This window comes from Bos indicus x Bos taurus, chromosome 6 (assembly GCF_003369695.1).
Source record: "Bos indicus x Bos taurus breed Angus x Brahman F1 hybrid chromosome 6, Bos_hybrid_MaternalHap_v2.0, whole genome shotgun sequence".
In the NCBI taxonomy this organism is placed as follows: Eukaryota; Metazoa; Chordata; class Mammalia; order Artiodactyla; family Bovidae; genus Bos; species Bos indicus x Bos taurus.
In genome coordinates this window covers 68,431,415-68,454,144 of record NC_040081.1, presented here as the reverse complement: position 1 = coordinate 68,454,144, position 22,730 = coordinate 68,431,415, and the positions used below count along the sequence as shown (strand labels likewise).

Below are 22,730 nucleotides of genomic sequence, written 5' to 3'. Positions count from 1 at the left end.
TGTTCCTTCTATTCCTGCTTTCTGGAGGGTTTTTTATCATAAATGGATGTTGAATTTTGTCAAAGGCTTTCTCTGCATCTATTGAGATAATCATATGGTTTTTATTTTTCAATTTGTTAATGTGATGTATTACATTGATTGATTTGCGGATATTGAAGAATCCTTGCATCCCTGGGATAAAGCCCACTTGGTCATGATGTATGATCTTTTTAATATGTTGTTGGATTCTGTTTGCTAGAATTTTGTTAAGGATTTTTGCATCTATGTTCATCAGTGATATTGACCTGTAGTTTTCTTTTTTTGTGACATCTTTGTCAGGTTTTGGTATTAGGGTGATGGTGGCCTCATAGAATAAGTTTGGAAGTTTACCTTCCTCTGCAATTTTCTGGAAGAGTTTGAATAGGATAGGTGTTATCTTTTCTCTAAATTTTTGGTAGAATTCAACTGTGAAGCCGTCTGGTCCTGGGCTTTTGTTTGTTGGAAGATTTTTGATTACAGTTTCAATTTCCATGCTTGTGATGGGTCTGTTAAGATTTTCTATTTCTTCCTGGTTCAGTTTTGGAAAGTTTTACTTTTCTAAGAATTTGTCCATTTCTTCCAAGTTGTCCATTTTATTTGCATATAGTTGCTAATAATAGTTTCTTATGATCCTTTGTATTTCTGTGTTGTCTGTTGTGATCTCTCCATTTTCACTTCTAATTTTGTTGATTTGATTTTTCTCCCTTTGTTTCTTGATGAGTCTGGCTAATGGTTTGTCAATTTTATTTGTCTTGTCAAAGAACCAGCTTTTGGCTTTGTTGATTTTTGCTATGGTCTCTTTTGTTTCTTTTGTGTTTATTTCTGCCCTAATTTTTAAGATTTCTTTCCTTCTACTAACCCTGGGGTTCTTCATTTCTTCCTTTTCTAGTTGCTTTAGGTGTAGAGTTAGGTTATTTGACTTTTTTCTTGTTTCTTGAGGTAATCCTGTATTGCTATGAACCTCACCCTTAGCACTGACTGCTTTTACAGTGTCCCATAGATTTGGGGTTGTTGTGTTTTCATTTTCATTCATTTCTGTGCATATTTTGATTTCTTTTTTGATTTCTTCTGTGATTTGTTGGTTATTCAGCAGCGTGTTGTTCAGCCTCCATATGTTGGAATTTTTAATAGTTTTTCTCCTGTTACTGAGATCTAATCTTACTGCATTGTGGTCAGAAAAGATGCTTGGAATGATTTCAATTTTTTTGAATTTACCAAGGCTAGATTTATGGCCCAGGATGTGGTCTCTCCTGGGGAAGGTTCCGTGTGCGCTTGAGAAAAAGATGAAATTCATTGTTTGGGGGTGAAATGTCCTATAGGTATCGATTAGGTCTAATTGGTCTATTGTATCATTTAAAGTTTGTGTTTCCTTGTTAATTTTCTATTTAGTTGATATATCCATAGGTGTGAGTGGGGTATTAAAGTCTCCCACTATTATTGTGTTATTGTTAATTTCCCCTTTCATACTTGTTACCATTTATCTTACATATTGTGGTGTTCCTATGTTGGGTGCATATATATTTATAATTGTTATATCTTCTTCTTGGATTGATCCTTTGATCATTATGTAGTGTCCATCTTTGTCTCTTTTCACAGTCTTTGTTTTAAAGTCTATTTTATCTGATATGAGTATTGCTACTCCTGCTTTCTTTTGGTCTCTATTTGCATGGAATATCTTTTCCCAGCCCTTCACTTTCAGTCTGTATGTGTCCCTTGTTTCAAGGTGGGTCTCTTGTAAACAACATATATAGGGGTCTTGTTTTTGTATCCATTCAGCCAGTTTTTGTCTTTTGATTGGGGCATTCAATCCATTTACATTTAAGGTAATTATTGATAAGTTTGATCCCATTGCCATTTATTTTATTGTTTTGGGTTTGAATTTATACACCCTTTTTGTGTTTCCTGTCTAGAGAAGATCCTTTAGCATTTTTTGGAGAGCTGGTTTGGTGGGGCTGAATTCTCTCTGCTTTTGCTTGTCTGTAAAGCTTTTGATTTCTCCTTCATATTTGAATGAGATCCTTGCTGGGTATAGTAATCTGGGCTGTAGGTTATTATCTTTCATCACTTTAAGTATGTCCTGCCATTCCCTTCTGGCCTGAAGAGTTTCTGTTGAAAGATCAGCTGTTATCCTTATGGGAATCCCCATGTGTGTTATTTGTTGTTTTTCCCTTGCTGCTTTTAATATTTGTTCTTTGTGTTTGATCTTTGTTAATTTGATTAATATGTGTCTTGGGGTGTTTCACCTTGAGTTTATCCTGTTTTGGACTCTCTGGGTTTCTTGGACTTGGGTGATTATTTCCTTCCTCATTTTAGGGAGGTTTTCAACTATTACCTCCTCAAGTATTTTTAATGGTCTTTCTTTTTGTCTTCTTCTTCTGGGACTCCTATGATTCGAATGTTGGGGCATTTAACATTGTCCCAGAGGTCTCTGAGGTTGTCCTCATTTCTTTTAATTCTTTTTTCTTTTTTCCTCTCTGTTTCATTTATTTCTACCATTCTATCTTCTACCTCACTTATCCTGTATTTTGCCTCCGTTATTCTACTGTTGGTTCCCTCCAGAGTGTTTTTGATCTCATTTATTACATTATTCATTATATATTGACTCTTTTTAATTTATTCTATGGTTATTATCCCTATGATTATTATGGGGCAAATTGTTGGTTTGAAAGTGAAAGTGGCTCAGTCATGTCCCACTCTTTGCGACCTCATGGACTGTCCATGGAATTCTCTAGGCCAGAATACTGAAGTGGGTAGCCTTTCCCTTCTCCAGGGGATCTTCCCGACCCAGGAATCCAACTGGGGTCTCCTGCATCGCAGGTGGATTCTTTACCAACTGAGCTATCAGGGAAGCCCAAAATATTTCTTTGAGCTGCTTTTTGGGGGGTGAGGCAAGAATACTGGAGTGGGTTGCCATTCCCTTCTCCAGGAGATCTTCCCGACCCAGGGATTGAACCCAGGTCTCCCACATTGTAGGCAGACGCTTTACCGTCTGAGCCACCAGGGAAGTTCTTTCTTGCATCTTTTTGATCCTTGTCTCCAGGCTATTTATCTGTAACTCCAATTTGTTTTCAAGGTTTTGGATCATTTTCACTATCATTATTTGGAATTCTTTATCAGGTAGATTCCCTATCTCTTCCTCTTTTTTTTGGTTTGGTGGGCATTTATCCTGTTCCTTTACCTGCTGGGTACTTCTCTGCCTTTTCATCTTGTTTATATTTCTGTGTTTGTGGTGGCCTTTCTGTATTCTGGCAGTTTGTGGTTCCTCTTTATTGTGGAGGTTCCTCGCTGTGGGTGGGGTTGGACGAGTGGCTTGTCAAGGTTTCCTGGTTAGGGAAGCTTGTGTCAGTGTTCCGGTGGGTGGAACTGGATTTCTTCTCTCTGGAGTGCAATGAAGTATCCAGTAATGAGTTTTGAGATGTCAGTGGGTTTGGTGTGACTTTGGGCAGCCTGTATATTGAAGCTCATGGCTATGTTCCTGTGTTGCTGGAGAATTTGCATGGTATGTCTTGGTCTGGAACTTGTTGGCCCTTGGGTGGTTCTTGGTTTCAGTGCAGGTATGGAAGCGTTTGATGAGCTCCTATTGATTAATGTTCCCTGGATTTAGGAGTTCTCTGGTGTTCTCAGGACTTAAGCCTCCTGCCTCTGGTTTTCAGTCTTATTCTTACAGGAATCTCAAGACTTCTCCATCTATATAGCACCAACGATAAAACATCTAGGTTAATGATGAAAAGTTTCTCCACAGTGAGGGACACCTGGAGAGGTACACTGAGTTACATGGAGAAGAGGGAGGAGGGAGATAGAGGTGACCAGGAGGAGAAGAGGGGGAATCAAAAGGGAAGAGAGTAAGCTAGCCAGTAATCACTTCCCTATGTGCTCTCTACAGTCTGGACCGCTCAGAGATGTTTACGAAGTTACACAGAGAAGAGAAGAGGGAGGAAGGAGACAGAGGTGGCCAGGAGGATAAAAGGGGGAATCAAAAGGAGAGAGACAGATCCAGCCAGTAATCAGTTCCCTAAGTGTTCTCCACAGCCCAGAACACACAAAGAGATTCAGAGTTGGGTAGAGAAGAAAAGGGGGAGGGAGGAAATAGAGGCGACCTGGTGGAGAGAAAAGAGAGTCCAAAGAGGGAGAGAGCAGTCAAGCCAGTAATCTTGTACCCAAGTAAAAATGGGTACTGAAGATTGGGTTCTTAAAGGTACAAAATTTATAACAAATACCAGAAAGCAAAGATTAAAAATCTAGAGTAGAGGTTAGATTCTCAAAAATAGAATATTTTTAAAAAAGTCAAAAAAATTATATATATATATATATATATATATATGAAGTTTGCTTTAAAAATAGGGTCTCTCTTTTTTCTTTTTGCAAGATAATAGTAGGTTATAAAAATGAAAATTAAAGATGTAATAGGGGACTTAAAATTTTTAATTTTTTTAATTTAAAAAATGATTATAATAAAAATATATCTAGGACTTTTCTCTGGAGCTGTTGCGGATAGTGTGGGGTCAGTTCATTTTCAGATAGTTCCTTGGTCCAGCTTGTACTTCTCGAGGTCTATAGGTCCCTTCATATGTAGTCGGTGCTAACTACAGGGTTTTAATCTATTGCACCTGTCACTTCCAAAGTGGTTCCCTGTGTTTATTTTAGCTTCTTCTGTTTGCTGGTCTCTTCAGTGTCTAATTTCCGCCCTGACACAGTGGGGCGGTGGAGGTCACTTTTTTTAGGCTCACTTGTTCAGTTGTGCTGTGGGGAGGTACTGCAAACAAATATCACTGGCGTGTGCTCACAGTGATTCAGCCACACTGGGTTTGCCCCTGCTCATGGCGTGTGTGCTTTCCCAGTCTACACCGCTCAGGCTCTAGGTTGCTCTGCCGGGAACTGTCTGATGCAGGCCCTGGGTTTCATGCAGTCTCCAGGTCTAAGCCGTTCAGGTTCTCGGGTACTCCACAAAGGCGCAGAGTTGGTTGGGCCTGCGTTTCGTGCCCTTCCAGGTCCAAGCAGCTCAGGTGACCAGGTGCTTGATGAGCGCAGTTGCCCCCAGTTGAAGGCTATGACTTATCACCTCCCCCATCCCAGCCACTGGGTTTTCTGGGTGTACACGGGCATGCCTTCTCAGGTGTGCCGTGTGTCTCTTCTGGGGAACTGATCTCTGTCTGCAACTCTCCTGGCAGATGTTGACTATCCAGAATCCCAAGAAGTCTTGGTTAGCAATGACGTCAGCTTGCAGTTTGGTATAGGATGCCTCTCTGGGGCCGGGATTGCCCTCTTCCAGCTCTGGCTGCCCTCACCTGCCTGTCTCCGGTGGGGGATGGGCTGGTCCGCAGCCGGCTAGCTCTGCTCAGTCCTTTGTTCTGTGAGCAGGCCTGGCGGTGTACCTTGAAAGTGAAAGTGAAGTTGCTCAGTTATGTCTGACTCTTTGCGACCCCATGGACTGTAGCCTACCAGGCTCCTCTGTCCATGGGATTTTCCAGGCAATAGTCCTGGAGTGGATTGCCATTTCCTTCTCCAGGGGATCTTCCCAACACAGGGATCAAACCTGGGTCTCCCGCATTGTAGACAGACACTTTACCGTCTGAGCCACCCATAGCTATCCCACAGTCTGGGTTGCTATCTCAAGCTAGTTCCCTCAGATTGCCCTTGGGGCATTCAGGCGAGGTCCTTACCCTAAGCAATGCGGCTTGCACCTCCCTGTCCAGCCCCTGCTTGCTAATGGGCAATTCGAGCGTCTGTCCGGGCTGCTCCTCCGCTGGGAGTTGCTGTTAGGCATGTAATTTATGGATTTTAATTATTTATTTATTTTTCCTCCCGGTTATTTTGCCCTCTGAGATCCCAAGGCTTGCCATAGACCCGCCAGAGAGAGTGTTTCCTGGTGTTTGGAAACCTCTCTTTTTAAAAATTCTCTTCTTGGGAAGGATCTCCGTCCTTACCTCTTTTGTCTTTTTATCTTTTATATTTTGTCCTACCTCCTTTCGAAGACAATGGGCTGTCTTTCTGGGTGCCTGATATCCTCTGCCAGCATTTAGAAATTGTTTTGTGGAATTTGCTCAGTTTCAAATATTCTTTCGATGAATTTGTGAGCGAGAAAGTGGTCTCCCCGTCCTATTCCTCCGCCATCTTAGGACCGCCCCTGAGAATTTTTTTAAATCAATTTTTGAGCTAATGTGTTGAGTGAAAGGTTAAGATTTAAATAAAAAATGTTTTCTCTCAAACATAGACATTACCTTGGTCATGATAGCTATTACAACCTGTAGCTGTCTCAGCTGGAAACATAGTCATTCTCCATTTTTTTCAAGTTTTCTTGTGTACATTTCCATTAGGCTTTATAGTCCTTATGAAGGTATGTGTTTCATATTAGACTTGCTCCCAAAGTATATTTTTAAAAAGTGTTTCTTTGACTCTTTTTCAAGAAATACAGAGTTTTGTGCTTTCCTGGTAACCTCTCCTCTGTGCTTTGATGTAATTTATCCCAAGTGTCTAAAAGACCTTTCTCCTCTCCTCTTTGATTTCCTCATTGAGGAGTTTCCTCAACATTTGTTGCCCTCTTTTGTTCCAACAACTGTACAGCATTATCTGACAGTTCTGCTGTGCCTCAGTTTCCTGCTGGGGCCACTCTGTCTTTATAACTTAGCCGCATTTTCCAGTTCTTGACTCAGAGATGCTCTGAAGGCTTTGTCCTGCCTCTCCTGTGGCAACAAGCTTCCAGTCATCTAGGGCTGGGCAGGATGGTGAATCGGGTCTTTAAGTACCAACTTCTGCTATGTTTTTACCTTTGTGGATCTACAAAAACATTTTTTATTGAGAAATTTGAGTAGAAAGTGTTTAATTTCTTATTTGCTGTACTTGCCTGAGGTCTTCTTTTTTTAATTAACTTTTATTGGAGTGTACCTTACTTACAGTGTTGTTGCCTGACTTACTCTGATTCTTTAGTAGGATAGAGGAGAGGTTTGTCTGTGGTAGACATTCCAAAACTATGACTCTCCACCCTCACCCAGACTCACTGCCCCTTCTTGGTTGCTCTGTTCTACCCCAGTAAATCTTGTGCAGACCAAGAAGAGATTTCACAACAGTTACTTAACATGAAGAGCCGAGCAGTATTCATTCAGCTGAGTTTGAGTCTGTATCAGGTATCAGGCACTTGGAGTCTGAGGGTTGAGTATACTTGCCTTCTAAACTGTGTTTTTGCTTTTTGACCCCCTACAGTCCTTCCTCTAGAGTGCTGCCAGAAATGGTCCAGAAAGCACCATCTGATGCTGTCAAGCCCGCAGAGACAAGTTAGAGAGCCACAGGGTCCACACAGCTTCTAAGAAGTGTGCTCTGTACCTTGTGTTCATGCCTCTCAGCCATGGCCTTCACTCTGTCTGGAATCCTGGACTCTTAATCCCTTGGTTCACTTTCCCTTTTTGAGAATCTGACTTAGATATCACCCCTTGGGGAAACATACTGAATTGCTGCAGTTCAAATTCATTTCTCCATCCTCCGTACTTTGCTGGGGACTTTATACACATGCGTTTCTCTTTATTCATCCAGCACACGTCGTTGAGTGCTGTTGTGTGTCAGGCCCATTCTCAGTGCTGGGACTCTGGCAGTGAGTGAGACAGACACGGTCACTGCCCATACACGTCATCCAGCAAGTAGGAGGATGTTTCAGATAGTGATAAGTGCTCAGAGGAAAACAAGACAGCAACAGAGTAGGGGCTGGATGGGTTTGGAAAGAGTGACTGGGGAAGTCCTTTCCAAAGAGGTGACGTAGAAGCTGAGCTCTGAACAATGAGCAGGGCCAGTGATGGAAGCATCTGGAAAAAGAGCTGTCAGTGCAGAGAAAAATGGCACTAGCAAATGCCCCGAGTAGGGATAGCATGGCACCCTGGAGCTGCAGAGAAGACCAGCCAGTGGGACTGGAGCAGCGTGAAGGAGGTGGGAAGGCAGGAGATAGGTCAGAAGAGCAGACAGTCTGTTGGCATAGCAAGAAATGTGGATTTTAGGGACTTCCTTGGTGGTCCAGTGGCCAAGACTCGGCGCCCCCAATGCAGGGGAGCCAGGTTTGATGCCTGGCCTGGGAACGAGATCCCACATGCTGCAACTTAAGACCCAGCACAGTCAAATAAATTTTTTAAGAAGTTAAAAAAGAAATTTGGATTTTATTCCTGAATTCACCAAGAAACTATCGAAGAGCTTTAGGCAGGGGAGTCAGTAGTATGAAATGATGTATGTTTAATCTGCACCGAACACTAAGTCTTGTAAGTGGCTCATTGCGTGTGTCTCTGGTAACCTGTGTGCTGTGAGGGCAGGCATTCTCTGTGGATCCCCAGCACCCAGTCCAGGGTATGGTCGGTAGCCACTGGGGAATCTAATGAATGAATAATCTATGTATTCTCTTGATAAGCTCTATTTAAGTGGTTGAGTTAGTAACACCACGTAAATAACTTTTTCTGTTTGGTAAAAGCTGGTCGAGCTAGTGCTAGGACACTTCCTATGAATAAGGAAATGTCACGGCCTTTTTCAAGACTCCAGGGTGTTATGATATTCTGGATATTCTATTCAGCCTTTGAGGCAGTACCCCAGGAATGTTAAGTAGAATCTTGATGACCAGAGAAGAATGAAAAGCCATGACATGTTAAAAAATGAAAGCTATCAGTAGTACAGTAAAATCTTATGATGAGGTGAATACAGATATAGCATCCCAATGGCGTTTGTTCTCAAGAGGAGGTAGTTGGGAGTTCTTATCTTCCAGCATGTGGGGAGGAGGGGAGCAGGGGGTTGGTAGTCATCTCCTGATAATTTGAGACTTTCTGAGTTCAATATAAGGGCCATTGAATACGATTTAAATTTTATTATCTTTCGTGCTCTTTGAAAATGTAGACCACCTAAGACAGATTGTTTTTCATTAACCGTGTAGTAATGTCTCCTGGCATTTTGTGTGATGGTTTTTTGGATTTGACTTTCACTGTAATGGTTGGCTTTTACTGTAGTTAGTATTTTTCTATTATAATTTTTATCTCCAGTTTTCGGGTACTGTCTCTTAAAAACCTTGAGTTTCTTTTTTTTTTTTTTCCCTGAATCAGTTGGAAACCCTAATTTAGATCTATCTGTGTCCCATTAAATAAAGCTTACTTGAAAATCTTTCATGGTGAAATCATAACCCAGCCCAGTGAACATGCTCTAATCATCATAGCACTTGCTCCCAAGAAGGATCTTTTCTCATTACTTCTTTCCCCACATTCACTTAAAAATTACCCTACAGGTAATAGAGAGTTTAGGACATGGTAAGCTGAGTACATTTTGGACTTCTGTTGAGTTGAAAATATTTTTCTCTGCAGAGATTTCAGCAACACAGAAACACTGTGTAGTGAACAGAAGTATTATTGTGAAACATGCTGCAGCAAACAGGAGGCCCAGAAAAGGTACGTAAGGGTTTAGCCTAGGGGGTGGCTTCCTTTCCGCAGAAGGGACCAGATCGTGGAGCCTGACAGATCTGATTTTTGAATCCCAGTTCCTAGGGCTCGTAACCAAGTAGCTTTGGAGAAGTCAGTTACCTTCTTCACTTGTAGAATAGAATAAGGATGCCTACCTGGGGAAGTTGCCCATTCATCTGATCATGTGTTCATCTGTTTGTTTGTTCATTCATTTATTCAGTGTGCCAGATACTCATGCTGGGTAAACAAGTGGTGATCAAGTGTGATCACTGTCCTCTTGGGATTAAAGGTGAATTATAAAAATGACTTAGCATAGTACATAACACATAGTGGTCACCCAGTAACACTGTTAGTATTGCCTAATGTTGGAACTTCTTATTTAGAAGATAGAGGCAAGTAATACTAATCATTTAGTAAGGAAGCATGAAACCAATAACATCAGTCTATGGATGGGTAATAAGAAAGTTATCGTATTCAGAGTTGATACAAGACCCAAGGTTGCCCATCTTTTTACCAGCACTGGTCGGTTACAGGTCTTGAACAATGTGAAATAATTGTCCTTCCCTATGTTCTGTCCCCAGAAGCCAAGAAACTTGACATTTTTTACTATCCTGTAAAGCTTTACCATGAGTTAACTTTACCCTGCCCATGGTTTGTGGCATATTCAGGATAACTCACAGATGCCCATTCCTACCATCTAACACCATGAGGGGTCTAGAGCTGAAGTTGAACGAGTTTCTCTGACCAGTCTCCCAGCTCTTCATCCCCAGGCATACACAGCTTTCTTTGGTGCCTCAGAACTGGAGAAAGGTTAGTCATTGTGGTGGCAGATGGGAGTTAACATTTATTAGTGGCTGGGGAGCTTACCTCTGTCCTCATCCGTGTAATCTAAACTAAGTCTGCCTAAGGCCATCCTAGGTCTTCCAGTGGAGCATGAAAGCATATTCTATTCAACCTTGGAAGTTGTATACACTAAAATGCTGTGTTCCTGAAAAATAATAGGGATCCCCATAAATCTTATGTTTCTGCTGATGGTGTGGTTTTGCTTACTTTTATGCACAGGATTTTTTTTTTCCAATAGATTTCTAAATAATATTCTATTAAATGTGTCCTTTACAAACAATAATTCATGGAAAATATGCACAAGTCAAACAGCATTTACAATAATTCAGGGCCTTCAAAGAGGGTGTCCTCGAAGGTAACCAGAAAATCCTCTGTTCTGTCAGAGTTATCTCCATAAACTGTTGTCTTTGCAACTTCTTACCGAAGAATCTTAATGGTCATCTAGTTGAAAAAAAGAGCTTTTCATGTTTGTGTAAGTTGCGGAACTGCTGCATCAAACAAAAAATCCTTTTCTGCAGGATTTCTCAAAGCCTTTGGTATGTGGATGTGCCAGGAGGAACTTAGGAACAGAAGGGAGAGCAGCATCCTGACTTGGCCTCAGAAACCCCGCATCCATTAACATCTCCGGTGCTCTCACGAGCCTATTTTGAGAAATATAGCCCTAAGCCAATCAATCTCTGAATTTATAAGCGAGGAACCTGAGAGCCAGAAAAGGGAAATGACTTGCCCAGGAGCCCAGGGGTAAGGAGGGAGAAAGGGCCTAGCATGCCTGGTTATCTGATGGTAACCAGTTGGCAGTGGTATCTGAGGCATACCTGCCTGTCGGTTCTCAGAACCTATATGTACAGAATCCACCCTCTGCTTGTCCTTTCCCTAGCCTGCTTTTCTCAAAAACTGTCCCCCTCCTCTCCATTATCTCAGAGTTGAGGGATTATCCAAATATCGTTCTCCCTGGGAGGCAGAGGGCAGTGACGTAGAGCAATTGTGCATCATATTTTTATTGGTACGTAAGTTCTGGGGTGTCTCCTTTGACCAAGCATATGATCCCACCCCCCACATCCTAGCCCCGCTGCACTTTTCTCTGCTTACTAGGCTCCAGTTAGCCAAGTCTGTACAAGCGAGCGTCCTTTTACTCTGGCACGTGGATTGGCAGTTTGCTGGTTTGAAGTTTGTTGAACCCCTCCTGCTCTCCATTTGTGCAGGCCGTGGTATAATTGGTCCCACTCACAGGGATTGGGTGCCACTGATTTTCTATTCCGTGGTTTATTTTAGGATGAGAGTCAAAAAGCTGCCCATGATTTTGGCCCTGCACCTCAAGCGGTTCAAGTACATGGAGCAGCTCCATAGGTACACCAAGCTCTCTTACCGAGTGGTCTTCCCACTGGAACTCCGGCTCTTCAACACCTCCAGTGATGCAGTAAACCTGGACCGCATGTACGACCTGGTCGCGGTGGTGGTACACTGCGGCAGGTGAGGGCGGGCAAGGAGCGCGTTGAGGGGGGGCTGTCCTTGGGCCACGTGGACTCTGCCACATCTTTCAGGGGCGGGGCCGGGGATCTCAGACTCAGTGGTGATGGCGCTTCGGGGAATTTCCTCTAAGCTCCAGTTTATCACCTCAAAATGAATCTCTAAACTTAGGTATATAAAGTAAAATAATAAATTTAAAAATAAAGATAAAATTAATGCATAATAATAATTTAAATGTTCTCTCATAAGGGAAATAATAAATCTCCATTGGATACAAAGAATTTGAAATCACATGGAAAAGTAAATGTTTGTGCTGTGATTTTAATTTTTGAAAAACCAGGTTACTCATTTAGTATGATCACAAAAGTGTTTTAAGATACCTAAATAAAGACTGGAAGCAGTGGATGGAATTTAGTACTTCTTTGGCATTTGAATAATTAAAATGTATCCTTATGTGTTCTTTAGGCAGTTTTAAGCCTTTCCCCTGTATTCTATAGTAAGTACATAATCAAAAAAAAAAAAAAGAGTGGAGAGACATCCCCTAGATATGGAGAAGCAAAGTGTTTTTGCTGGAAGTCTTTTGAGGAAATATTTTTTATTGTATAATTTGGTGTAAGTCTTGAAAACTCTACTGAAAATTCACCTGTTGTTATTATTTGCTCAGCTGGGATGGGTTTGTGTCCCCTCCCTGGGATCGATATCGCTGTCACCCTTGTAGGTTTCAGATTGGGGCCTGTCACAGAGCAGGTGTCTTTTCCTCTCCATCCACCTGGATGGAGTGGTAGTAAACAGACCATTACCAAGAGGATGCGTGGTTCCACAGGGAGGGATGGAGTGATTTCCTTTCCTCTACTGGGTGGATGGTATCAGAAACTGTAACATACCTGAAGCAACTCTTGTTTTGTTCCATGCAGAGCCATAGTCACAGATTATTGTCTTACGTTCTCAGAAAGTTGTATTTGTTGGTCAGTTACAAGCCACCTTTCTATTTCCCCCTGAAGAATACTTCTAACTGCTAATTATTTTAAAGAACCTAAGGGTTGGGAAGATCCCCTGGAGGAGGGCATGGCAACCCACTCCAGTATTCTTGCCTGGAGAATTCCATGGACAAAGGCGCCTGGTGGGCTACAGTCCATGGGGTCCCAAAGAGGTGGACACAACTGAGTGACTGAGCATACATACACATACATCTATTTTCTATTTATTTATTCATTCTAAGGGTTCTCTAACAGTTTTCTTTGATTTAACCATGCCCTCCTCCAGGGGATCTTCCCAACCCAGGGATCGAACCCAGGTGTCCCTCATTGCAGACAGATTCTTTACCGTCTGAGCCACCACGGAAGCCCAGGAATTCTGGAGTGGGAAGCCTATCCCTTCTCCAGGGTATCTTTCTGACCCTGGAATTGAACCAGGGTCTCTTGCATTGCAGGTGGATTCTTTACCAGCTGAGCTACCAGGGAATCCCATATATTATGTATATGCTATGTAAATGCTATGTTCCTGGTGGTTTAGTCAATAAGTCATGTCTGACTCTATGTATATACTAGGAAATGGCAACCCACTACAATATTCTTGTCTGGAGAATTCCCATGGACAGAGGAGCCTGGCGGGCTACAGTCTTTGGGGTCACACACAGTCAGACGTGACTGAGCGACTAAGCACACACATGATGTAAGGAACAGGGCGATGACAGAGAGCAGTGGGAGGTGCCCCTTTAGGGAAGTTAAAGTGAAGTCGCTCAGTCATGTCCGACTCTTTGCCACCCCATGGACTGTAGCCTATCAGGCTTCTCCGTCCATGGGATTTTCCAGGCAAGAGTGCTGGAGTGGATTGCCATTTCCTTCTCCAGGGGATCTTTTTGACCCAGGAATCGAACCCGGGTCTCCCGTATTGCAGGCAGACGCTTTACCGTCTGAGCCACCAGGGAAGCCTTCCTAGTAAGGAACAGGGCAATGACAGAGAGCAGTGGGAGGTGCCCCTTTAGGGAAGGTGGTCAGCAAAGGTTTATCTCCTGAGATGACATTTGAGCTGAAGCCCACCCAAGGAATAAAAAGAGGCAAGAATGCAGACATGAGTGAGGACCCTTTCAGGCAGAGCTGCAGCAGTCACAGGGGCCCAAGCTGAGAATGCTGATGTGTGTGAAAACAGAGGCAGCCCATGGGCTGGAGCTCAGAGGGAGAGGGGAGAGTGGCTGGAGAAAGGTGAGAACAGTCCTCTGGGGTATCTTTTATTTAAAGAAAGCAAACTAAAGGGACTTCCCTGGTGGTCCAGGGGTTAAGACCCTGCACTTCAAATGCACAGGATGTGGGTTTGATCCTTGACTGGGGAACTAACATCCCGCATGCTGTGCAGTGTAGCAAAGAAAAAGCAAACTAAGGCAGATTCAACTTTCCAACTTTGATGATGCATTGAGAAAACAAAACTTCAGAGTTAGAGTTAAAAATTCCCTCAGTTGTGCAAATCTGACTTCATAGGAGAAGCTGTTTGGTTGTTCGGTCTACTTTTTTCTGTAGTGTGTAATAATGTACCTTTTTGTTTTCCTACTGGTTATTATACATTTTGGTTTAATATCTTTCTAAAACTCGAATCAGATCACATCACTCCTCAAAGTTCCCAAGTGTCTTCCTGGCTCACTCACAGTTGAAGTCCATAATCTTAACCACAGTGGCCCATTCCTAACCCTCCTCCACTGCAGCTCACTTGGCTCTGGCTGCCTTGCTGTTCCCTGATCACACTATGCCCACCCCCACCCATCCCCTAGGCCTTACACTTGCTCTCCTCCCTTCCTGAAACTTCCATCATGTGGTCTCATGGCTTGTCTCTCCCTCTGTCTCTCTCTCTCACACACACACACTCCTTCCCTTCAGGGAAATTCTTCCTGCTCACATCTCATGTCATCACCGTAGCATCTTCCCTCTGTCGCTCACCAAGCTGTTGCACTGCTATATTCTTCAGCATGTATCACCACTTGAAATATATTTGTATTTTAGTTTATTACCACTCCAACCCTCAACCTCAGGAAAGGCAGGACTTTGTTTCATTCACTGCTTTTTGTTTGTTTGTTTAAGTAGAAGAGAAGAGGCTTTTCTCCCAGTCTTAACATTTATTCATTTATTTGGCTGCACTGCGTGGTCTTAGTTGCACCATGCTGGATGTCCTGCGAACTGAGTTTTGGCACAGGGGATCTAGTTCCCTGACCAGGATTCAAACCCAGGCGCTCTGCACTGGGAGCAGAGTCACGGGACCACCAGGGAAGCCCCATTCACTGCTTTTTTTACCTGACTTCCTGAATGGACCTAGATGGAGCCTAGTGGGTGTACAATAATTATGTGTTAATATTTGTTGGATTTGAGTGTCTGTTTTCCCCAGTGGATTGTGAATCCTTCAAAGACAGAGACTTTATTCATCTTCCCTTGTGCCCAGCACAGTGTCAGCACCCAGGTATCTCTCTGTGAGTTGTGGCCAAAGACATGTGGACGTGGACATGACTTATCCAAAGTTCTCTGTCCCAGTGATAGTTTTTTTTTTTTTTTTCCCCCAAAAAAGTCATTGCATATAAAGAGCTACATAGAGTTTTATAAAGAAGTAAATGTTAACTTAGTAACATTCTTCTGTTTGTTCTTTTCCAGTGGTCCTAATCGTGGGCATTATATTACTATTGTGAAAAGTCATGGCTTCTGGCTTTTGTTTGACGACGACATTGTAGAGGTTGGTATGCAGATGATTATATCCAAGGGAGCTGGGGCGGAGACAGTGTTTTGGGATGTGTGCATGTGGACATTTTCTAAAATAGGCCTGTATTCCCGTCATCTGACTTGAAAACAGCTTACATTTCTCTCAGAAATACATTCCGCTGCTCCCCATCCTCTCTGGAACGGGAGAAGGGGTGAGATCAGGGGCTCATCAATACTGTATTTTTGTTAACTGATTGACCACAGACGTGGGACCTCCTTGCCATCCTAAGTCATGTTTACATGGAAGTCCTCTTTCCTACAGTGACTAAAGCCTACTCTGGGACCAAATAATAAACTTCAAAGTTGTATTAAAATCCTTTTATTATACCAAAATTTTCTGATATTATTATTGAAAATTTTGTTTTCTCTCTGTTCAACCTAGAATTCTTTATATGACACCAGAATATTCCATATATTGATTTTGTTGTAACGGAACACTAGCCGGAGAGACTTCCATACTCAAAGACATGGTCTGTTTCAGCCCACTTAAGGTAGCAGTAAAGGGAATAAACTTTGATGACCTGAATAAATTATGCTTATTCCCAAGAGCTCCCACAGTATACCGTTTGAAAGATAGAAGTCCTGTCTTCTTCAAAGAGTGCAGACCTATGGTTGCTAATAGTCGAAAGGGTGGCATTCTTTCCCAGTGATTTGCAGCGTATGTCTTCATGTTCTCTCGGTCAAGCCTGTGGAGTTACCCACTTGCTGTTGAAAGGTCCCAATTTTATGACGGTGTTTCTTACATTTTCTTGTGCATCCCGTTAGCCTTTCTTCCCTTCTCCCAGTAATCATGTTAAACCACTGTGTTGTTTCACTTCTCTTTTTCTTGCAGAAAATAGATGCCCAAGCTATTGAAGAATTCTATGGCCTGACATCAGATATATCAAAAAATTCAGAATCTGGATATATTTTATTCTATCAGTCAAGAGAATAACTTAAAGGACTGTGGAACTAACTCGAGTGAGGGAAAATGCACTCGGACCTGGTTTCTCTGCAAACGTCCCTCCTCTCCAGTGGGCCACCGATGCACGGCATCACTCCAAGTCTCGGTGGTCTGGCTGCGTGACTCTCTTCCCCCTTCATTTTTCTACAAGCAGCACTACTCGTGGTTTTATGTTAGTCTGAGGTAGAGTTAACTGCAATCAGACTGTAGTAAGGTTTAGATGAATAACATTTGCTAATTTTAGTTTCAGGTACATGCTATGCCGCTGTCTGGCTAAATTAGAATGCCATTTCTTACAAACATCGACAGTCTATTTGGGGTCTTTGCTAATCTTTCTAAATGGCTTCTGGGGTCTCCTTTCAATGCATTCCTTTAACTTGCCCCTGGAAACATTGCTCCCCATTTTTAGCTTCTCTGCCTCTTTTCTGACAGAAGGACAGAAGAATGGGGTAGATGCTTACCTTTTAGAGCTGCAACTATAGCTTTAAGTTTGTTCGAGTGAAAATGTTTTAAAATTGAGTAACCTCGAAACTGAATTCATCTTCTGGGTGGAACAGGGCGAAGAGAAGCTGTTCGAGGATGCCCAGGGCTGTGCCCACCCGGCCGTTACAATTCCAGGGGCTGAGGAGGCGTGGAGCTCAGGGCAGGCGAAGCCAAGAGGAGGAAGCTTTTGTACACAGTGGAAAGTTGCTTTTCTTCTCTTTCTACCAAAACCAAGTTTCAGGAAAATAGCTCTGTGCTCTTTGTTTTTAGTGATGCTCTTCTTCTGTCCTGTGAGTTGTATCTCTCCTTTATCCGGTGCTGCTAAGCCTTCCAGGGTATCTTTCCAACCCCACTGGTGTTCCATGGTCAGAGGCGGTAGGGCTGAGACACCACGGGGACTGCCACCCACCCAGCTCTGCTTGGCCAGGCAGCACCAACACCGTCCTTTCCCAGGAAGAACAAAGACGCTGCACCTGTCCTCCCATCAGCCACACTGTACAACAGTTCATATTTCAGCGTTTCAGGTCCTGGCAAGCCCAGGGCTACCGTGGAACCTTCTCCAGAGGAGATACTGGAGTTAGCTGGGGATGCAGGTGGGTCAGAGGAAGTGTCAGTGGGCAGGTGGTGCGATGAACAAAGTGGCAGCATTTCTTTGGCTCAGGCTCCCAGGATGTTTGACAAGACGGAGTTTTTTGGAAGAACCTCATCTCACCATAGTTTTACTTTTTTTTTTCACTTTTGTTGTATGTATATTTATTAAATCATTTGAGTATCGATGCCTTTTATTAAAAGGTTCGATATGCTGTTTTGCTGTTGAGCAGGTTTTTGGTTTCCTACAAATCTTATGAGGTGTAGATCTCAGCTTCCTGTGGGAAGACCGCTGACTTCCATACACTATAATATACTGTGAACCTGTTATTTTGTTACCTAATACATCAGCGAAGGAACACGCAAACTTTTGGCATAATGTGAACTAAAATTGAAATTGAAAATGTTACTGGCCATTTTGCAACAATTAAGAGCATAGCACTTTATCTAGATGAAAACTGGATTTCTTTATCTTTGAAGTATCTTGAACTGTTTATTGCTCACAACTTCCATAAGCATGCCACCCTTCATCTGTTCATGCTTGAAGTGAAATGTTTTACGTTTCACTGGAGAAGACAAAAACAGGGTGATCTTCATGTTATTGTTTTATACAAGTGATGAAAATATACCTTGCCTTGTTTAGAGGCGAATTCATATTTATAAATATTTTGTCTTTTTTCCCTCCATAAGACTTATGCAGTTATCGCTTACCTGGAAGGTGAGTTTTCATCCTGTTTTTAAGAAGAGATGCTTTTCAATTGAAGGTGACTGATACAGGGAGCTGTTTATACTATACATAATCCATATATTTGCAGGTTGCAAAGTTTCAAAAAACGATGGCTGATTCCTAATATAGTTGGAAGTGATACATGAGAAACACTGTTAAAATTATCTGTGAAGTGACTCTTGAAGCTAATTTATGAGGAAAAAAGTTTCAATTGGAAACCTGTAGAACTAATGTGTTGTTTAGTCGTGAAGTCATGTCTGACTTTGTGACCCCATGGAGTGTAGCCTTGCAGGCTTCTCTGTCCATGGGACTTTTCCAGCAAGAATACTGAAGTGGGTTTCCTTCTCCAGGGGATCCTCCCAACCCAGTGATCCAACCCGAGTCTCCTGCAATGGCAGGCAGGTTCTTTACTGCTCAGCCACCAGGGAAGCCCCTTAGAGAAGTATTATCTGAGTGCTAAGTCATAAATTCAGTACTTTGGGGTTTTTTTGGATGAGCAAAAAGTTTTTCTCAGTGATTTAACTGAAATAATTCCTTTTAGTAGAAAAGGTCAGTTAAAATTCAGTGTTCATGGATAAATGTTTGCATAAATATTGAAGATAATACAAAGACATTAACATGGTCGTGTGGTGCAGGAAAAAGAAAATTGAGATAAAAATACACGTATCCACCAACACACTCCATCAGTTTTTTAAACTTTAGCACTATCTGGGATCATCTTCCCCCTTCTTCTTTAATAAATGAAAGAAACACTAGGCAGCTACATCCTCCCAAGTCATTTCACTTTGTGTGAAGACTAGAGTACATAACACTTCTTTATTTTTCATCCCTCGTTCGTTGTGTGAAGCAGGGATGGTGTGGGATGTGTGAGACCATTCTGAGGTGAACGATAGCACAAAAGCTCAGCAATAGTCCCTCAAATGGCCAGGGTTTTGTGTGTCATTTTTCTGGCAGGAATGGGCAGGCTTGCTGTATTTCTTCTCACTGCTGGGTGTTTTAAAATAAGTTACAGTGTTTGCCACTTTCAGAAGAGAAGGAATGTTTGCTTTATTGGTTACTTCCTTGTTTAACATCTAGCTTATGATACAGTATGCTGAAGTGTCATTTATGTAAAAGTAAATATTGGTAGAATGCCGACGCCCAGTCTTGTTATTCTGATGCATTTTCCATTCCGAAGAAACACGAAGTGAGCTGGTTTGAAGAGAGCCAAGGAGCAAAAACGCAAGAGAGTGGTGCTTTGTCGAGGAAGCCAGTCATACTGGTTTTATAGCTTGGTATATTTTGGATTTCAGATGAAATGGGGAAAAAATGACAGAAATGGTCCCTATGCATTTATTTTCATGGATACCCTTAATTTTCATGGGCATGCCTAACAATGAACTATGTTATAACTGGAGCTTAGGGCTTATTTTAGATATTGGAGTGTAGCTTTATTACAAAGATGGATTTTATCTATAAACATTGCATTTTGATCAACTTTGTACGTTCATGTGTATTAAAATATTGTGCACTAAATGTTTTGCCCCTGTCTGCTATTATATGGTCAAGGCATTTATCAGCACTAGTGTGATTCACTCATGTAAGTGGCACGGGTCAGGGAAAGTTATTTCCTACATTTCTGCCTAATTAAATTTGTTTTTCAGTATTATATTAATATATTTCTGGCTTCCATTTCTATGTAACCAAAATAGTTACTGCATTTGTGTGGCACATTTGACTTTGTTGCAAAAAAATTTTTTTTTTTTTAGTTTTTATTTAAAAAATCTGTACCTTTTTTTTTTTAATGTAACCAATTCAAGCACTTTAAGCAATAATGTCAATCTTGTTAAACTTCAATCAGTTTAATACCCTGCCTCTGAAGTTGTTGACAGAAAAATAAAGAGGAATTCTCTTCCTAGAGAATTATATCTGAGTAGTGTTAACACACATGGATTTAAAATCCTTTTTATAAAATGTGAGTCCTTGGCAAGTCTTATGTCCAGGTAATCAGTCCAAGCCTGATTTTGAGGCATTGTAGAGGATATTCTGGTTATCATAGTAAAGTTGCCACTATTGTTGAAGTTCAGAAAGTTAGGGTTCTGGAGGGTACTCACCATTTTTTTGAGTCAGAAAAAGCAACACAATCCAGAAACCTGGGTCTGGGAAGAGCAAATTGAGAATATCAGTGAAAAACAGAATTAGGGTAGGTATATTAGGTGTAATGAATTGCTTAGCTGAGATTTTGCATAGAAAATGCCCTTTATCGGTTATGAAATAAAAGATCCATTCTCAAAATAAGGCAGTGGCTTCCAGCTCATTGATCTCATGGGCATCTGGTTTCTAGGAAAGAATCGGTGTGGCTTTCCCCTGCCCCCAATACTGGCAGCAGCCACAGGCCTCTGGGTAGGGTCTGAGCTGCACAGACCCCAGCGGGGTGCACACCAGTCCCACCACTGGCCTACCTGGAGGGGGGCAGTGTGGGCCCATTTCTTGTGGTCTCAGCATGTGGCTCCCCAGGGCTGATACTCAAGCTTGCTGTTAAAATGTCTAAGGTTTTTTTCCCCCAACAGTTACTTCAAGGGGTCCCTGTGTGGACAGGAGATTGTCATCTGAATACATTTTCCTGGGCCCAGTGACGGGAATAAAACCGCATAGACCAAGAGCAGAGCAACGTGCCTTGAAGTCTCCCGGGTTCCACCCATCTTAGAGCAGCTCAGGTGAACCTGGCTGAGCTGCGTGGCCTCCTTTTGTCCATCTGCTGAAAAGGTTTACGGGATAAGCCTGTTGCCACCAGCACAATACAGTTTCTGGGGTGTGAGAATTGCCCGTTTCTCTAAATTTCCCTCCTCCTGTTCGCTGAGACTTCAAACCCCTTGAACAGAGGACGAAGACTTCCCTTTCCATGTCTTGTATCCCCATGAAGATTAAAAGGCTTGCTAAATAATTTTTCCTCCTGAGGGAAGATTTTGATCTTGGGGACAGAACTCTTAGACTTGTCTTAGAGATCCTCCAGGCTTCCCAGGTGGCATTAATGGTAAAGAACCCACCTACCCATGCATGAGGCTCAAGAGACGTGAGTTCAATCCTTGGCTCAGAAAGATCTCCTGGAGGAGGAAATGGCAGCCCACTCCAGCGTCCTTGCCTAGAGGATCCTATGAATAGAGGAGCCTGGTGGGCTACAGTCCATAGGGTCGCACAGAGTTGGACTCAACTGAGCAACTAAACACAACACGGAGAGATTGGAGAGATTTTTAATGAAGACATCACTTAGCACCTGGAAGTGCTAGGCATGGGGACAGGAGTTGGGAGGTAAAAAGGTGAAGCAGATAGGATCCCCTTTCTAGTATCCTGCCTCAGAAAAAAAAAGTTTTGTGGAAAAGAAATTTAAATTGTGGAAATAATGTGAGCAGCGGAAGCCATCACAACCTGCTACATTGTGGTCTTCGGCCTGGGTCTTCTGGTGCAAACGGGCACTGCTGCAGCTGGTGCTGTGGGTGAAGCAGCCAGCTCTTTTTTCCCCCTGGGTCGCCTTCCTGGAGTCCCCACTTTCCTCCTCGCCTGAGCTCTGTGTCGCCTTCACCTTCCTTTTAGCTCCTTGTAGCAGGGATGACCCCATTTTTAAAACAACGCATAAATCCATTATGTTACAGTGATGGACTCAGGCATTTTGCTTGTTAATGCTCATGTTAAAAGAGCCAGAATATTGAAGATCTTCACAGGATTTTATGAATAAATTATCTAAAAAAATCTCCTTCTGTGACTACCGAATAATGAGAGCCTAACTTTACTTCACCAAAATCAAACACGCATCAGTTTTCAAGCCATTTTACTGACCTTTCAACCTATGCTCCCGTTTTGGATTCCATTATATTTTAATAGTGCTTTTGAACAAAGCACATTAGGAGCTGACAAACAAATGTTAGATAGCTTCATTCTGGTTCTGAGACACCAAAGTCAGAAATGACATTAGATTTTGTAAAAAGGGCCCCTAATTTTGTGCTTATTATCCATGTGATGGTTCCTAATAAAGTATTTATTAACAACCTTGAGGTTATCGTATAAGCTACATCGATGTGTCTTTCACTTTTTTCCCCTTCCCTCAAGTGAGCATATGGGCTGGATCAAGGAGGTGTGAAATTCCACAGAAACTGCACAGGAAGGTTAAGCGTTTGTGTTGTGGGTGGAAATCTTTTCTAACCTCCTCCTAATAGGGAGCTTGGAGAAGAAAACTGAGATGTAGATTTGACTTGGCAGGAAGGATAGTTGAAACCACTATTTCTATATATTTAACCAAGCCCTCCTTCTATGATCCAACTCAACTGTATTTGTATTTCAGAGTGTCTCTTAGTTGACCTTGCCTGAGAGAACATTCTGTGCTGAGATAAATGAAAATAAACACTAGAAAAATTTGAGAGTGAGCTGTCATATCTTCCACAGAAAGCTAAGTCTCTTCACTGCAGAGCCCATCTTGAGTTAAGAATTGCTTGTTTCCCATGCTGAGGGGTACAAGAATATATTTTGATGGGTTATAAGACTTA

At 42.3% G+C, this 22,730-nt stretch overlaps 1 protein-coding gene across 2 annotated transcripts in view; it reads left to right on the top strand.

Moving 5' to 3' along the window:
- Window positions 1-22,235, top strand: part of USP46 (ubiquitin specific peptidase 46) — a 76,912-nt gene extending 54,677 nt beyond the window's left edge. For both annotated transcript variants that reach the window (XM_027544492.1, XM_027544494.1), the window contains exons 6-9: window positions 9,333-9,416; window positions 11,544-11,741; window positions 15,368-15,446; window positions 16,305-22,235. In XM_027544492.1, the coding sequence (XP_027400293.1) occupies window positions 9,333-9,416; window positions 11,544-11,741; window positions 15,368-15,446; window positions 16,305-16,406 (463 nt within the window). In that variant the 3' untranslated portion in view covers window positions 16,407-22,235. The remainder of the gene's footprint in view (window positions 1-9,332; window positions 9,417-11,543; window positions 11,742-15,367; window positions 15,447-16,304) is intronic.
- Window positions 22,236-22,730: the final 495 nt, after the last annotated feature.